At 37.9% G+C, this 13,332-nt stretch overlaps 1 protein-coding gene across 3 annotated transcripts in view; it reads left to right on the plus strand.

The window, feature by feature from the left end:
• Positions 1–13,332, plus strand: part of LOC127438464 (F-BAR domain only protein 2) — a 64,574-nt gene that overhangs the window by 24,557 nt on the left and 26,685 nt on the right. For all 3 annotated transcript variants that reach the window (XM_051694075.1, XM_051694093.1, XM_051694084.1), the window contains exons 6-13: positions 1,233–1,337; positions 2,087–2,185; positions 5,181–5,277; positions 11,279–11,323; positions 12,056–12,125; positions 12,440–12,464; positions 12,761–12,817; positions 13,040–13,097. In XM_051694075.1, coding sequence (XP_051550035.1) covers positions 1,233–1,337; positions 2,087–2,185; positions 5,181–5,277; positions 11,279–11,323; positions 12,056–12,125; positions 12,440–12,464; positions 12,761–12,817; positions 13,040–13,097 — 556 coding nt within the window. The remainder of the gene's footprint in view (positions 1–1,232; positions 1,338–2,086; positions 2,186–5,180; positions 5,278–11,278; positions 11,324–12,055; positions 12,126–12,439; positions 12,465–12,760; positions 12,818–13,039; positions 13,098–13,332) is intronic.

Here is a 13,332-nt window from a genome sequence, read left to right on the forward strand (position 1 = left end):
CTTTTGTTTTCAGTTGTGTTGGTGCGCACACTAAACGACTGATCGCAAACTCTGTGTATCAACTACACAACCATTCTTCCCCGACTGAAGCTACAATCACGAAATTATTTTACAACCTCACGCACATAGCAGGGGGAGAGTTCATTTGTGATAACATGTCAAACAACATGTAAAAAGGGCTTTTGCGCATTATTGCACTGATTTGCACAGAACAGAAAAAACAAACAGCTGGAAATATATTGATCACACAGCGGTTCAGGAGATGTAGGCCTCTTTCACATCAATAAAGGTCACTGTTCATGACTTCACTATCACACTGGCCAAAAATGCCAACCATGGAAGAGTGGCGAGGCGAAGAACACTGCTAACCCAGAAGAACGTTAAGGCTCGTCTGAATTTTGCCAAAACACACCTTGATGATCGTCAAACCTTTTGGGAGAACATTCTGTGGACTGAGGAGTCAAAAGTGGAACTGTTTGGAAGACAGGGGTCCCGTTACATCTGGCATAAATCAAACACAGAATTCCACAAAAAGAACATCATACCTACGGTCAAGCATGGTGGTGGTAGTGTGATGGTGTGGGGGTGCTTTGTTGCTACAGGGCCAGGGCGACTTGCAATAATTGAGGGAAACATGAATTCTGCTCTCTACCAGTAAATCCTAAAGGAGAACAGCCGGTCATCAGTCTGTGAGTTGAAGCTCAACTGGATTATGCAGCAAGACAATGATCCAAAGCATAGGAGTAAGTCCACATCTTAATGGCTCTAAAGAAGCAAAATTAAAGTTTTGGAGTGGCCTAGTCAAAGTCCTGACTTGAACCCGATTGAGATGCTGTGGAAGGACCTTAAACGGGCAGCTCATGCTCAAAAACCCTCCAGTGTAGCTGAACTAAAGGAGTTCTGCCAAGAAACACTGATTTGCACAGAACAGAAAAAACAAACAGCTGGAAATATATTGATCACACAGCGGTTCAGGAGATGTGGGAAATGTTTTATTTTACACTCTAATTATTGTTTTGCTCCTGCTTACAAAAGCTTTAGCACCGAGTTCTAATGGAACAATATCTGAAATTAAAGTATTGTTGACGATAGTGAATTTCTTTTTGAATGGACGATTTAACAGATTCTTTACAAAGTAAAATTCAAAGTGTCAACGCACCCTCAACAATGTCTACACCTGCAAATTTCCCTGTATCCTGTCTGAAAGAGCATTTTGTATTGTGTTTTTGTAGGCTGGATTGAAGGTCAAAAAAGCCACTGAGACCTACAAATCATATGTGGAGAAATATGCCACTGCGAAGACAGAATTTGAGCAAAGGATGACCGAAACTGCACAGGTAAGATTGTGTGTTAGCATTCATGACACGTATGTCTTGAAGTTGTTGGTTTTGGATCATTTTTGGGTTTAAAATTAGACCGCTTGATTTGTGTAATTAATATTAAATTCAGACACTGACACACACTTTTATATTAGCATCCCTCTCACCCATTCCAACATGTACACACTAACAATACCAAACCAGAGCCACTAAATGCTCAAACACACTCAGCTCGAATGCAACTCTATTGATGCTTCTTTACTTGAGCCATAGACACACATGCACAAACTCGTTTTTTCCCTGTGGTCACAGGTGCTCTTCCTTATGCTGTCATTATCTTGTTTTCACTCATTTCCTCATATTTTTCTTCAGGCATATAAATCTTCTAAAACACAACTGTCAGTCTGTGAGAAGCATAAAATGTAGATCAGGCATGCAGCCATGCACAGACTCACATGCATATTCAATATCACTGTGTTTGTGTGTATTATGAGTTTCTTAACTGCCCAGATCACCCAAAAAGAATTGTGCCAAAAACAGAAGGAGTCTGATGTAGACATACACATACACACGCACACACAAACAGAACTGTTGTGGAAAAAGATGCTGTATCATTTCAAACATCTGCTTCCTTCTGATGCATTTTTTGAATAATGTTTTTTTTTCCAGATTTGACTAAAAGTAGTCTCCAATACTATTTGGTATTAAACTACTTTTGCACTGTTTCAGAAAGGTAAGTAATTTTAAGGTTGTGTATGTGTTTACAGAAATTCCAGGGCGTCGAAGAGGAACATATCCTGCGTATGCAGGAGATTATCCATTCATACTCTCAGTCTGTTGAAGAGACACACATACAGATCGGAGAGGTGAGCGCATGTGTGCACACACACACAAACACATACACACAACACATTACTATACACTTTACTACTGCTGGCAGTGATATTTTAAGATGATGTTTCAACTTTTCATTTGCATTAATATCATCCACAAGAGAATGATCGTTCATTTTGTCATGTACATAATATACATAAGTAATTAAAAACTAGACAAAACTATTGTTGCTAAGAAGCAACTGAGAAAATGCTGAGTATCATTGTTTTCAGAGATACTAATATCCAGTGAGGTTATCTGGACTGTACAGTTGCCTGAAAATCAGTGATTCTAAGCACATGAGATCTGGTTGCTGTATCATCTTTTAGCTCTAGAGGGCGCCAGAGACCCTCACATATACAGAGGAAATCAAACAAACACATTTCAGTGTCATTTCATGTGGCTAATTAAATGAGTGCCAAAGGGTATCCGATCAATTCTTCCTTTTCAATCATCAGTCTAAATCAGGGGCAACAGAACTAATTTATAACATATGCACACCCTGTTATTAATTGAAAGATACTTCCGTGCAGGCAAATGTAACAGTGGGCCTTACGCACACAATATCTCACAGCAAAAAGATCTCTGCTCGGCATTTTACTGGTTATTGACCACAGAACTATTGCATGCTCTGGTCTGGGCTTCCTCCTTATAACCTAACCGCACGCACACACTCTTGTGTTCTGCTTGTGCCTGAAGGACATAATATTTGAATTTCTAGAAAATATTTCTGTGGTTATTATGTTTATGCTGTTTCTGTGTGCATGTGCAGTATGCAAAATGAGCATTTAGATTGTCGCCACAACCCTTCCTCTCCAGCAAGCAGGAGGCATAAAGATCCGTACTTTCTCAGAGTGCAAGTGACGTGGCACCTGATTGTGTATGGGATTCTGCTACACAGCCAGCATCATGAATATCTGGGCAGGTCGGAGATGAAGTCCGATGCTTAGTTCAAACATACTCTTAACCGCAAATGCTATCAGCCAGCTTCCACCCTCCACAATCAGGCTAAAAGGACAATGAGACTGAATCAAGTGGAAAAACTAGTACACACATTTTATGATATGCAATATTCTTATGACACAAGCTGGAAAAAGTATGCAGAACATGTCAACTAAAAAAGGAATACATCAACTCAGCAGTGGAGATGTGTGGAAGACGTATCATACTTGGCACCATTCCTAGAGGGCTATAAAAACAAAAGACGGTTAAAGTGGTCTTGTGGGGAAATACTGTCACTAGTAAAATCTGTAGCATTTGCCCTAGCTCTCAACTCTGTGCCCCTCCAAACCTTTGATCTTGGTTGCATAGGTTGCAGCACTAACGGTAGTAACATACATCTCTTTTTTTTGTGAGAATACAAGTATGAATTTGACATTTCGAAGAGTTTTGTGATGATCTAGTCTAGTTAGAGTCCATGGTCCTTATTACAGAAACGTCCTATCTTAAGTCTTATGTTAAGATCTGAGAAGTTCGTTGTTCTAAATGAGATCCTAACTGAAATCACCAGGGTTACTTAAAGATAAGACAGGACTATGTTGGGAAGTTAGGATGTTTCTGTGATACAGCACCAGGTATGGTTTCTGATGAAATGACATCAGTGTTCTGCAGAAGAGGAGATACATGGAAAGCAGGGCTATAGTCTCACACCAGCCTGGCTGTTTTTTGTTGAGACTAGTGGTTTCTGGACCCATTGTTTACATTATAAAACTTGTTCAGTGTTTAATGGGAACTCAGAATGAATATCTTGCAGTGTAATTGTGCACTTATGATGTCTGTATACCCACTATATACACTCAGTGACCACTTTATTAGGTACATCTGTACACCAACTTATTCATGCAATTATCTAATCAGCCAATCATGTGGCAGCATTGCAAGGCATAAAATCATGAAGATCAAGTCAGAAGCTTCAGTTAATGTTCACATCAACCATCAGAATGGTGTAAAAATGTGATCTCAGTAATTTCGACTGTGGCATGATTTTTGGTGGCAGGCTGGCTGGTTTGAGTATTTCTATAACTGCTGCTCACCTGGGATTTTCACGCACAACAGTCTTTACTCAGAATGGCAACAAAAACAAAAAATGGATTGGCTACAACAGCAGAAGACCACGTCGGGTTCCACTTCTGTCAGCCAAGAAGAGAAAGCTGAGGCTGCAGCGGGCCTACCATCTTCCTCAGCAGAAATAGAGATTCTTCAGACCAAGCTATGTTTTCCAGTCTTTAACTGTCCAGTTTTGGTGAGCCTATGCCCACTGCAGCCTCAGCTTTCTGTTCTTGGCTGACAGAATTGAATCCTGATGTGGTCTTCTGCTATTGTAGCCCATTCGCCTCAAGGTTTGACATGTTGTGCATTCTGAGATGCTTTTCTGCTCACTTCAGTTGTACAGAGGGGTTATCTGAGTTACTGTAGCGTTTCTGTCTGCTCGAACCAGTCTGGCTATTCTCTGTTAACCTCTGTCATCAACAAGGCATTTCCGTCCACAGATCTGCCCCGCTCACTGGAGGTTTTTTGTTTTTGGCACAATTCTGAGTAAACTCTAGAGACTGTTGTGCATGAAAATACCAGTGGATCAGCAGTTACAGAAATACTCAAATCAGCCTGTCTGGCACCAAAAAACATGCCATGGTCGAAATCACTGAGATCAAATTTTTTCCCCATTCTAATTGTTGTGAACATTAACTGAAGCTTCTGACCTGTATCTACATGATTTTTATACATCACACTGCTGCCACACAATTGGCTGATTAGATAATTGCATGAATAAGTAGGTATACAGGTGTACCTAATTAAGTTGTCACTGAGTGTATGTACTACACTAAAATGACACTATTTTGTATATCATTTTGATAATCAGCTTCTTTTTTAGAGAAAGTTGATGCTTGCATGTAATTTTAATTTATTTGTCCCTATCAAGCAGTTTAATGAATGCAGTGAAGACATGCGAAGGCATGCCATTTTATACGATGTTTTTGTATTGTGTAGGTGCAAAATGAGTTTGTGAACAACATGGAGAACACTTCCGTTGAGAGCCTCATACAGAAACTGGCAGAAAGCAAAGGGACAGGCAAAGAGAGACCAGGTAACACAACTAAAACACATACATAAGCTCACACAGTCACAACATTAGCCTCTGGCAGTGAACAACTTTGCCATTGCTCTTGATATTATTATCAAGACTGATGTCAGAAGATCATTACCAACTGACTAAATGACAAATTTTTTGTGGCGGATTAGAAATGAATATTACTCTGTGCTGTACACACACTTGGAGTAAGTTTTGACTTGCTCACTGTAGCATGTTGGAGTATAAACGAGAGGTTTTGTGAAGCTGTGACCCTTACAAGGGTTTTCAGCCCAGGTCTGTCACATGCTAACACTGCCATCACATGCTAAGTGGAATGTCGAGCTCGCTCCACCTTTACTAGAGATTAAGCCACTTGAGCTTGATAGGGCTCGACACAGCTACACTTCCCCCTGTGCTCTTGCTATTTTTTCTCACTTATCCCTCCGTGGTCTTTGATTTGACCTCCTGCTTTTCCCTCCTTCACAGTGTGGAAGTTTTTTCACATTTCACATAGAGAAGATAATCTTGCTTGAAGCTAAAGGGGTTTGGAGCTCTGAAGTAATTAAACCTATTTAGCCATCAATTATATTAAAGACCCCATGAAATAAAAATTAGAGACTTTTAGTCCATGCGTGTTTGCTGAGGCCAACATTGACAAAATTCACTAAACAGTTGAAGTCAGAAGTTTACATACACTTAGATTGAAGTCATTAAAACTTGCTTTTTAACCACTCCACAGATTTAATATTAGCAAACTATAGTTTTGGCAAGACGTTTAGGACATGTACTTTGTGCATGACTTGAGTAATTCTTCCAACAATTGTTTACAGACAGATTGTTTCACTATTAATTGACTATATCACAATTCCAGTGGGTCAGAAGTTTACATACACTTTAAGTTAAATGTTTACTGTGACTTTAAGCAGCCTGGACATTTCCAGAAATTTATGTCAAGCCTTTAGACAATTGGCCAATTAGCTTCTGATAGGAAGTGTACTGAATTGGAGGTGTTCCTGTGGATGTATTTTATAGTCGACCAAACGTTAGTCAATGAGAAGAGGCTTGGTCAAACAAATTTTAATTAGTTGGTTGATCGCAGAAAAAAAAAACTTTACATGAAGAGGCGAAGTCACGCAGTCCCTGACAGACAGATAGTTAACACGGCTGGTCCATGTGGTAATTATGTCGGGCTGGAAATCCAACCGTTCGCCTATCATTCATCGACCTCAAACATGGCTTATCATTTGTAACATGTAAGTAGTAGCCTAACGTTAGCCACTTTACATGGCTGCTCACTCTAACGTTAACCTAGATAAATGTGCACTATCATTAGGCACATATCCAAGTGTTTGTGCGGAGTGTGGAAGCTAAATTAGTACCGCGCTTACTGCATGATATGTTTGACTTAACGTGCATTTCAGTCTATAGGCGCATCCACTATACTGCAGAGATGACAAGTCAGCGTTGTCAACTTCATCTTTACAGCCGACACTGACTCAGAAAACACTAGTTTATTAATAAATTATTAAAATGTTCAGATAGTCTTCTTTGTTTTTTCCAACACATTCATAATCAATACTTCTGCCGGTGCGCTGCGGCAAGCATTATACGTGCGCTTGAGCGCTTAATTTATATTTTAAAGGCTCATTATTATGGTTTAGTATTTCTATGTAATGTAGAACAATGTTAGCAATGTTACATATAATATTCTTTCTCAGTCCTGGAGCTCAAAACATTTTCAGATGCCACCCCCCCAGTATATGTTTAAGTAATTAAATTAATATCATAAACGTGCGACTAGTCGACTAATAGCTTAAATGAACAACTACTAGTCGACTAGAAAAATCTTTGGTCAGGGGCAGCCCTAATTTTAAGGCCTATCTTCAAACTCAGTGCCTCTTTGCTTGACATCATGGGAAAATCAAAAGAAATTGTGGACATCCACAAGTCTGTTTCATACTTGGGAGCAATTTCCAAATGCCTGAAGGTACCACTTTCATCTGTACAAACAGTAGTACCCAAGTATAAACACCATGGGACCACGCAGCCATCATACCGCTCAGGAGGGAGACGCATTCTGTCTCCAAGAGATGAACATAGTTTGTGTGAAAAGTGCATATCAATCCCAGAACAACAGCAAAGGATGTTGTGAACATGCTGGAGGAAACAGGTAGACAAGTATCTATATCCACAGTAAAACGAGTCCTATATCAACATAACCTGAAAGGCTGCTCAGCAAGGAAGAAGCCACTGCTCCAAAACCACCATAAAAAAAGCCAGTCTACAGTTTGCAAGTGCACATGGGGAAAAGATCTTAATTTTGGAGAAATGTCCTCTGGTCTGATGAAACAAAAATCAAACTCTTTGGCCATAATGACCATCGTTATGTTTGGAGGAAAAAGGGTGAGTCTTGCAAGCCGAAGAACACCATCCCAGCCGTGAAGCATGGCTGCATCATGTTGTGGGGGTGCTTTGCTGCAGGAGGGACTGGTGCACTTCACAAAATAGATGGCATCATGAGGAAGGAAAATTATGTGGAAATATTGAAGCAACATCTCAAGACATCAGCCAGGAAGTTAAAGCTTGGTCACAAATGGGTCTTCCAAATGGACAATGACCCCAAGCGTACCTCCAAAGTTGTGGCAAAATGGCTTAAGGACAACAAAGTCAAGGTATTGGAGTGGCCATCTCAAAGCTCTGACCTCAATCTGATTCAGCAGAACTGAAAAAGCATGTGCGAGCAAGGAGGCCTACAAACCTGACTCAGTTACACCAGTTATGTCTGGAGGATTGGGCCAAAATTCCAGCAACTTATCGTGAGAAGCTTGTGGAAGGCTACCCAAAATATTTGGCCCAAGTTGAACAATTTAAAGGCAATGCTACCAAATACTAACAAAGTGTATGTAAACTTCTGACCCACTGGGAATGTGATGAAAGAAATAAAAGCTGAAATAAATAATTCGTTCTACTATTATTCTGACATTTCACATTCTTAAAATAGTGATCCTAACTGACTTAAGACAGGGAATGTTTTCTACGATTAAATGTCAGGAATTGTGAAAACTGAGTTTAAATGTATTTGGCTAAGGTTTTTGTAAACTTTTGACTTCAACTGTATATACACATTTAAAAATTGAGTCGTTCTCTTCTGAGATAATGGACCAAAAATATTGATGCTCATGTTGTATGACACAGATTTTTGTCCAATCAAATGCTTTAGTATAAAAAAAAAATTAAATAAAAATAGGGATGAGCCCTTCGAAACATCCTGGCCCATACTGCACTCATCGAGCTATTTCATGAGGTCTAGAACAATAAATATGAACTCCTTGTAGAGTTGTATTCTAGATTTATTGGATTTTGCCTTTGTCTTGACTTTAACCTATTTTTCTCACTGTTTCATTGTATTACTGTAGGTATGGCATACACAGGTAGCCAGGATAAAATATGTATGAACATATAGTGACCCCCATGGTTCTATACGCAACGTTCAGACTTTTGTTCGCCCTCCATTTGTTTTGACAGCAGAATTAATTGAGGTTAAAAACTGTGTCGGTCAACAAAACATTCTTTCCCCTGTATCAAGCTGTTCATTAGGGGTCGTGCCACTGTCAGAGCAATAACCTGTATGGCACATTGATGAAATCAGAGCAGCCCTAACCAGTATAGAGAGAGGGAGAGAAAGAGAGAGGTTGAATAAACTTTGTACCATGGAAACAATCCTGAAGTGACACACTGAGCTTTGGGGAGGTTGCTAGAGCAGTTCAGCAGTATCCAGCTGGGCTGTGAACTGGCCGCCAGCCAGACACGCAAACTCTCCTTGCTGCTCCATCCGAGAGCCCATGCTCAGCATATGCAATTTAAAAAAAACATCCTCAGTTAATGCATGACTGCATGCACTTCTCATATATAAACACACACGCATGTGGACTAGCGCTCACAAAAGCATGCACTGCAAACACACACACATTTACCAAACAATTTAAATGAGGACATACTATTTTGACTTTCTGTATTATTTAGACTTCTATTGTTTTTATATAAACCTAATTGTAATTACTTGTATAGAATAACCAAAATAAATTATATGAGTTTAGTTCCTCTCCTAATGGTGCTTAATTAGATGATCCTTTTTCCCCAGTACTGAAACTGCTCATAACTATATTATTATTTTCAAGCAGGTGATAATAATTTTGTTTACGTAACATAAGAAATGACAGTGTTTTGGGTCATTTTTAATTAACAAAACATGAAATAATCTGATTCTGTGTGTGTATGTGTTTAACTTAAACTGCTGACAAATGTTTCTAGAAGTTAAATCTAACATAACTTTTTTTTTTACTGTATGTATCTATGTATATATATATATATATATATATATATATTATTATTATTATTATTTTTACTGTACTGTAAATTCTGAAAGTGTTGACGTTTTACAAAAAGTTAGGGATACATTTTGGAGTATGGTTAGTTTGTAATTATAATTGCTTTATTTAAAAACGTTTTAACTTATTTGTGTGGTTCATGACAGTTCCCATCAAGTCAATTACATGCACAGGGATTTGATACATTTAAATTAAAGTGGGTCTTCCTTTTTCCTTTGTGTGTGTGTGTATTAGAGTATGTGTATTGTGAACTGACAGAGCGTGACCTTTAGTTATGATTCGTTGATCAGAGACAATCTTAAATAAACAGTAACAGAGAGATCAGAGAGTGAGCTGATCTGGGACAGTAGAGTGGATCAGTCATACTCTATCTACGTCACTCTGTGTGATGCAAGCCTGTCGTGACTGGGCTGAACAGTGCGGGTGAGGTCCGCTCGCGGCCGGCTCTCTCCAGGGAAACTCTATTGAACCGCTTGAGTTAAATATCACACGCTTTCGTTTTTTCAGATCAAGGCATTTTCTGTGCAATGAAAATAGCGCCCAGGCTCTCTTGCTGGGGTCTGGTTGTAGCAAAATGTTGTCTTCCGTTTTCTTGGACAAGCATTAGCTTCTACGCACATTAACACAAAAGAAAACTGCCTCTAAAGGGCTCTTAGAGCACTGAAGGGCATCTCTTCTCTCTTCACTGCCAGTCATGAAAGCACGCAAGTGATATTTATATGCTGTTCGTGCTATTGAGAGGTTGTTGCTGAAATGAAATGGGGGTCTGTAATGGTGACCTCAAGTTAGATTTAATTTCTAATCCCATTATGCAATACATTAACCTCACTCTGAAAAAATAAAAAAGCAAAATAAAAACTTTGTTGACGTGTTGTTAGCTCATAACCAAAAAACCCTGAAATGTTTTCAAACAGAGCAGTGAAATACAGTGAAAATGGGTGAGTGTGTTTAATTCCTTCACCTTGGAAGAAAAAAAAAAAAAATCCCTTCACCTATGTGTCAGTGTGAAAATGGGTCGCGTGAAAAGTGTAAAAGCTTGGAGATAAATATGCAAAATTGATGAGCAGGAAATGGAGCGTGTGGTATGTTGTCTTTTACAGGCGTTTGTGTCTGATTTCAGTGCTACATGAATTAATATCTTCAGCAGGAGACTTGTATACAGAATTTGACTGAATGCTATAAATTCTGCATGCCATTGTGTTGTGTTGGTCAAATTTGTTTATTTGTGTGTTTTCTGTCTGGGGCTAGAAGTGCTTCCAGGGGTAAGGGAGTGTGTGTGTGTGTGTGTGTGTGTGTGTGTGTGTGTGTGTGTGTGTGCGTGTGTGTGTGTGTTTGCTTGCTGGCTGTAAGTGCTCTGGTTTAAAAGGGTTGTCATATAGTGTTGATTGCCACCAGACAATGACGACTCTATAAATTTGCCTGTATCTGATGTACATGTTTGCATGTGTGACTTCTTTCTGGACTTACTGAGTGGAAGATTTTTTTGTTATGTTTTTATAAAAAAAAAAAATAAAATAAAATATATATATATATATATATATATATATATATATTAGTTATGTTCATTATTATGCAATTCATTGTAATCCTTCAGTCAACCAGTATTTGTATGTCTTTTTAAATTACAGGGCCCATCGAATTTGAGGAATGTAATATCTCAGTTGCCACGGAAGGTCTGCATGTGTTTTTTTTCCTCTCTTGTTCCTATGATATTCATTATGGTAGTATTTAAAAATAAGAATGCATAATTTATCTTTAATGTACAGTGGGGTTCAAAAATCTGTCCACTTACGAAAATGTTACTATTTTGCATTTTTCTAATTTAAAGGGTTAGTTCAAAAACAAAAATTCTCTCATCATTTACTCACCCTCATGACATCCAAGATGTATGACTTTCTTACTTTAGAAGAACACAAATGAAGATTTTTAGAAGAATATTTGTAGGTCCATCCAATGCAAGTGAACCTGATGATCTATGTTATCCAGCATGATTTGAGAATGTTCCAAAAAGAGCATCTTCTGTACTTCTATAAAACCAAGGAAATCTGACCTTTCATTCAAAAACGTTAAAATGGTCAAACAAATTTCCTTATTTGATTAGTGACCTAGATATGGTGCAGAGTCTTATACATTTCTTATTTATTTAAATAATATTTTTTATTCATTTTATTTTATATTTTTCAAATTCTTTGTGTATTTCCAGGTTTAAATTCGATTTTGAATCCCAGCTTTTTAATGTGAACTTTCAAATCCCTTGTATCTCTTTACATTACATTCTGAGGCTGAATTTACTATTGCAACCTTTTCTTTCTATTTGGAAATTAAAATACCCATTGTTAGATGTACATTTGTTTCTGATGCAACCATATTTGTCTAGATTTGTGACAATAACTGTGTCTGTTTAGGTGCCAAACCCAGAAAAAGGAAGACCTTTGTCATTCCAGGCCGACGAAGAGACAAAGACACAGATTCCACGTAAGTGTTGAGACAGTTTCACAATATCTTTTTTTTTATTATTATTTTTAAATCTAAGTTCTGTACATTTTTAAACTAAATTCTTGGACTCGCAATATCATTTTAAAAGTTATTTATCTTGACATATTTATATGAGAACTATTTAATGATTTCAGAAAAAGGTTTGTTGGTTTTTGTTTGAATGGATATTTAACTGAGCAATATTTCTTGTGTGTTGAGCAATTTGTAGTTGAGTTACAGTAGCTGCAATTGTTTATGGTTAAATTAAGCTTTAATTCTATCATTAAACTTTTTTTTTTCTCTTTCTTTAACAGTGAATCGGCTGAAGTAGAAGCTGTTGTAAGTATTTCTGTAATATTGTTTTAGCAACTCCATAATTAGTTTTGTTTTTTTACAATATTATACATAGTGTGCTAGAGATTATTATAAAACAGATATAAAAATATATAGTATGTATAAAAAATATATACATATAGGAGCCACAAAATTCAATCTGTGTTGTTGTACAGTAAAGATTTTCTTACATATAGTCATTCGAAACAAATTTTCTTCTGATCAAAGTATGCTCTTACTGGCTCCATTCAATTTGAGTTGAGTCGCAGCCACAAAGCTCCTTTTGTTCGTACCTCTTTCAGAACGCCTCCAATGGAGCTCCCCCAGGTTTCTATGGGGCTATAGATCTTCATAACGCAGTGAGTGGTGATCTAATGTTGTTGAAGGATTGTCTATAATTCTTAAAGTATTAAGGAAAGACAATATCTTCAGTGATTTCTGTTTGGGAATTGTGTAAATATTTCTTGCAGTATTGCTAACAATAGCCCGTTTTACCTCAGTCAAACTCTCCTTGTGTTTTGATGTATTGAAGAGTGTGAATAATGGTGTTTTATCAGTGGCGTATTCTGTGTTTGCTCTAGAATGTGCCTCAGTTGGATGAAGAGGGCTTCTGTATCCGGCCTGAAGTCAATGAGAATGATATCCTTACTCCAGACCCTTCTCTTCCATTCCCCACCCCCTCCACTCCATCCCTCACACATGCTTTCATCTCTGCCACAGAAAGATTTGCCTTTATCTGTTTTATCACTTCTACTTTTTTTTTTTTTGGCTTGGGAACATAGTTTGATATCTTTCTTTGCACTTTTATCTGAGTCACTGTCAAGACACTCCTTCCCATCACATTTTATATTTTATTTCGTTTACTTTAGCAAAG

Source organism: Myxocyprinus asiaticus, chromosome 4, assembly GCF_019703515.2.
Source record: "Myxocyprinus asiaticus isolate MX2 ecotype Aquarium Trade chromosome 4, UBuf_Myxa_2, whole genome shotgun sequence".
Taxonomy (NCBI): domain Eukaryota; kingdom Metazoa; phylum Chordata; class Actinopteri; order Cypriniformes; family Catostomidae; genus Myxocyprinus; species Myxocyprinus asiaticus.